The 4,300-nt window shown below is 41.1% G+C and overlaps 1 protein-coding gene across 1 annotated transcript; it reads left to right on the forward strand.

Moving 5' to 3' along the window:
- The first annotated feature begins 124 nt into the window (after window positions 1-124).
- Window positions 125-4,044, forward strand: BAMBI (BMP and activin membrane bound inhibitor). The gene is made up of 3 exons (XM_026083535.1): window positions 125-1,049; window positions 2,512-2,799; window positions 3,245-4,044. The coding sequence occupies exons 2-3, from the start codon at window positions 2,562-2,564 to the stop codon at window positions 3,661-3,663; spliced, it is 657 nt and encodes a 218-aa protein (XP_025939320.1). The 5' UTR covers window positions 125-1,049; window positions 2,512-2,561; the 3' UTR covers window positions 3,664-4,044.
- Window positions 4,045-4,300: the final 256 nt, after the last annotated feature.

Below are 4,300 nucleotides of genomic sequence, written 5' to 3' on the forward strand. Positions count from 1 at the left end.
ACCGCCGAGCTCCGCGGAGGGGGCTGAAGGAAGAGGCACCGCGGCGGCGATGTGCTGCGGTATTTATTTGTTTTGGAAGGCAGGGTGTAATTAGCCCTCAGTAAGAGCCCTCGTAGCGTGCGGAGAGGAGCCTTCTGGCCCCATCAAAGCGGGCGAGCGGGGAGCGACTGAGTGATGTGAAGTCGCAGATACTGAAACTATGTGCTGATAATGATATAATTAGGGGATCACAGACTTCTGGCTGCTGTTKACTTCAAAAGCTTTAAGAGAAGCCTGCAGTCTCTCCTGTAGCCATCTTGACTAAAAGCAGACATTTTTCTTTAATAGCTACGTACAGTAACAAGAAAGAGGAGGGAACAGAAGGGCATTGTTCACTGTTTCAAAATACTAAATACCCTTTCTGGCCTTTTGCATAGCACAGGAAGAAACTTTATGAATTGACAGAAATACAGTTTTAATACAGTAATACAAAGTCCACTCTGTTCCACCAAAAATGTGGTTTTAATTAAAAATCAGTTGCAATAACCCGATGACTGGCCTGTCAGCTTTTGTTTATAAGATTGTCTTAGGTTAATAAAATGTAGAATTTTAAGCAGGCTTGTATAACCAGTTAAAAAAGAAGCATGCATAGCGCTTCACTTCTCTCCTGTGCTCTGCTTTGGTTCATGAAGAAACTGTCAACTGTGATGGTGTTCCTCCTCTGCATCTTATTTCCTACTTGCAATTGTTGTTGTTGTCACACTGTATGCTTTTTTAGAGGGTGCAGGGGGGAGACCTAAAGCAGAATGCTCAGAAAATGATTGAGCATAACCCCAATAGGAAGAGGCTTTTTCATAGCATGCTGGATGGGAACGTGTGTGAATCCCAGCAAAATTAGGTTCCTTGGTCTAAAAGCCCAAGGGAATTAGTGCAGACAGGAGACAGTGAGACACTCCATCATTTGGCTTCTATTAAGCAGTTATTAAAGAGCAGCGGGAACTTCAAGGCCCGGAGCCTGCAGCAGCGTTTTGGGGAAAGCAGGCTGAAGAGTGCGAGCGGACTTGATTGAGGTGGTTTTTCACATCTTTCAGAATACCTTTTAGGCATGTGTGTGCGTGGGGGGGGGAGCGCCATAAAATGGGGTGGCTACAGGGAATCTGATGGATTCATTTTGGAGTGCAAGCTGTAAAAAAGGAAGAGATCTGACAATTCAATCGACTTTTAAAGCCTCGGTGCTACTGTGATGTCGAGTACACCGAGTACATTAAAGTAGTTTAAGTCCACTCTTCTAATGATGGCTCCAAAATCTGGCTTCCTCTTAATCCTCGAACTGATGTATGTTTGAGTTTCAACTTGCCTAGAAAGAGTAAGCTTCCCCTACAGCGCAGGACGTGTATAATTCATACCAGAGCAGTTTGGAGAGCACAAAATGAAGAGTTTTATGAAGGAAACTTTTTTATCGCTTCCTTCAGAAATTTTTGAGGTTTCCTGAGAGATTTTTCATACAGCCGGTAGAGGATTTTCAGTCTAAGTGTTTCCCCTTTTGACCGCATGTTGGATTGCATGCAGAATTGGTGGCAGAGGGGAGAACAACTTTTATACTCACAATTTCACCCCATTTAGTGACTTTACATTTGGGTCAGAAGACATTAGCTTTGGCAAACAAATTAATTATAAACTGCACAGTTTGTTTTACGATACTCTCTAAAAAGCCTTTTTGCGTGAAGGGCTGCTTAAAAATTTTTCTCTTTCTGGAGAAATTACAAATAGTTGCCTAGTTTCACACAGTAAAAACCTTCCTGACAGGGAGATTTTAGATGGTAATGGTTCTAGGTAATAACTTTATAAGGTGTTAGTTAAACCTCTTAAATCTTGGCACAGTAGTGAGAGGTAATAAACAATTCAGCAGTTTCGATTAAATATTTGTGTGAAATTAAAAAAAAAAAAAACTAGAATTTTTGTTGTGTGTTTCTGCCCAGTTTAAAAAGAAAAAGTGTGCAAGGTTATCTTTATAAAAATAGAATGCTATTCCTATAGTAATAATTTAAAACATAGATGTGACCTTCCTATAGGATTGAAGGTATGTATTTCTTAAAAAAAAAAAAAAAAAAAAAAAGTGAGATTTCATTTTAAATGTGGTTTAACTGCTGACAGTGAGTGGAAGTAGCTATAAAACAGTCTTGTTAGTTCTTTAGACTGGAAAAAAATGCCACGGTGACCTTCCTGCGTCCCCCCCATCCCTGGCTTAGTGAAATGTTCTTGTTTTAATTGAAAGGACCATAGTACTAGTAATTATAACAAGTGCCCCAAGGCATTTGCTGGGATTAAGGTTACAACGAGGTAGGCACTGTACAGTGATGGAAAGGAAACAGTCCCTGCCCTCATGGATTTACAGTCTAGAGGAGTACCCAAAAATTGGTGCTGTTAAATTTGATTACTTTTGTAATGCTTGCAGCTAATGAGAGGAGTAGCTAGTGAGGTGACTTTAAAGGACCAAATTCTTACCTTTCTTGCACAATTTTGTTTTTTTAGGTGAAATCAGATGCTACTGTGATGCTGCACACTGTGTTGCAACTGGCTATATGTGTAAATCCGAGCTCAGCGCCTGCTTCTCCAGACTGCTCAATCCCCAGAATACGCATTCCCCACTTACGCACGGCTGCTTGGACTCTATTGCAAGCACAGCTGATATCTGCCAAGTGAAGCAGGCACGAAACCACTCTGGCACCACCATGTCCACGTTGGAATGCTGCCATGAAGACATGTGCAATTACAGGGGACTGCATGATGTTCTGTCCCCTCCCAAGGGCGAGACTTCAGGTAGGGCCAGGCAGCTGCAGTGAAATCTCTGTTCTAGGCTATAGGCTTGTGATAATCAAGACCTTGTATGTCTGCTATTGATTTTGTTGTTAATGTAACTAGAGACACTAGCAGGAGGAGCGTGTGGCTGGATGGAGGGAAGCATCTCAGTTGAGTAGCTTTTATGTCTGCATTAGTAAGAGAGGTCTGTCTTGCCTGCTTGACATTGCTTTTAAGAAACAGTGGCAGTGGCATTCCCAGTCAGATCAGCTAGTGGGGTAATAAATTCCATATCATAAACACCCTTAGAATCTTGTTTTTCCATTTATAGGAGAAATTTCTGTATAAATTACAGAGCATGTAGCTGTGGCTCCTTAAACTTGTCAGTGTGGGGTTTAAGAGGTTGTTTAAATATAAGCCAGTTGTTGAAACTGAAATAAGCTTCGCATCTTTTCTCCCTTTGCAGGACAAGGGAGCAGATATCAACATGACAACAGCAGGAATCTCATCACCAAGGTGCAGGAATTGACCTCTTCAAAAGAACTGTGGTTCAGGGCAGCTGTAATTGCTGTTCCTATAGCTGGTGGGCTAATCTTGGTGCTCCTTATCATGCTGGCCTTGCGGATGCTCAGGAGTGAAAATAAGAGGCTGCAAGATCAACGACAGCAAATGCTCTCCCGTTTGCACTACAGTTTTCATGGACATCATTCGAAAAAAGGGCAGGTGGCAAAATTAGACTTGGAATGCATGGTGCCTGTAACTGGTCACGAGAACTGCTGCATGACCTGTGACAAAATGAGACATTCGGACCTCAGCAATGATAAAATTCTTTCGTTAGTCCACTGGGGAATGTACAGTGGACATGGGAAGCTGGAATTTGTATGACCAATTATTTTTTAATCTGGGCTAAACATACTCTCTGAACTCTTGAAGGCCTTTGAGTTCTGCTGGACAGGAGCACTTTATCTGAAAAACAAACTCTCATAAATCATCTTTGAGAAACAAAGGACCTCGGCAAACAGAATCTTGGATATTTCTTCTGAAGGATTCCAAAAGTTGTCTTATTTGCACAGAGTAAAATACACTCAAATGTATTGTTTGCTTTAAAGTTATGAAAGCAAAAATTAGAAGTTGTAAACACTGTCACCAGGGTTATCTGAACTGTAGGGAGCTGAGAATTGAGTTATTATAATAAACTGTATGCAAGCTCCTATGTTTCCTGACTTATTGTAAAGATTTTTTTAAATATATATATTTTGTCTGAAACTTGTTTGTGGCTTTTTGTTTTAGAAAGTAATTGTTCTTTTGGGGGGTGGAGGCATGGGGGACAGATCAAGGCAGTACTGTTATTAAAGCCAATGCATAGTGTTTAAATTCTGAAAACACAGCCTATTTTCCTACTCAATGCGGGAAGCTATGTGGTTATTCCTGAAGGAGAGTGGCAGCTTTATTGTTTAATATTTGAAGTAGCAGTGAAGCTATGTCCTTAATTCTTGTTTGTGCCATTTTCCTCTTAGCTGCC

Source organism: Apteryx rowi, unplaced genomic scaffold (assembly GCF_003343035.1).
Source record: "Apteryx rowi isolate R43461 unplaced genomic scaffold, aptRow1 scaffold_606, whole genome shotgun sequence".
NCBI classification, from domain to species: Eukaryota; Metazoa; Chordata; class Aves; order Apterygiformes; family Apterygidae; genus Apteryx; species Apteryx rowi.

Coding starts and splice junctions, on each gene's coding strand:
- BAMBI (XM_026083535.1), top strand. CDS start 2,562: ATGTGTAAATCCGAGCTCAGCGCCTGCTTCTCCAGACTGCTCAATCCC. Junction 2,800..3,244: donor TCCCAAGGGCGAGACTTCAG/GTAGGGCCAGGC, acceptor CTCCCTTTGCAG/GACAAGGGAGCAGATATCAA.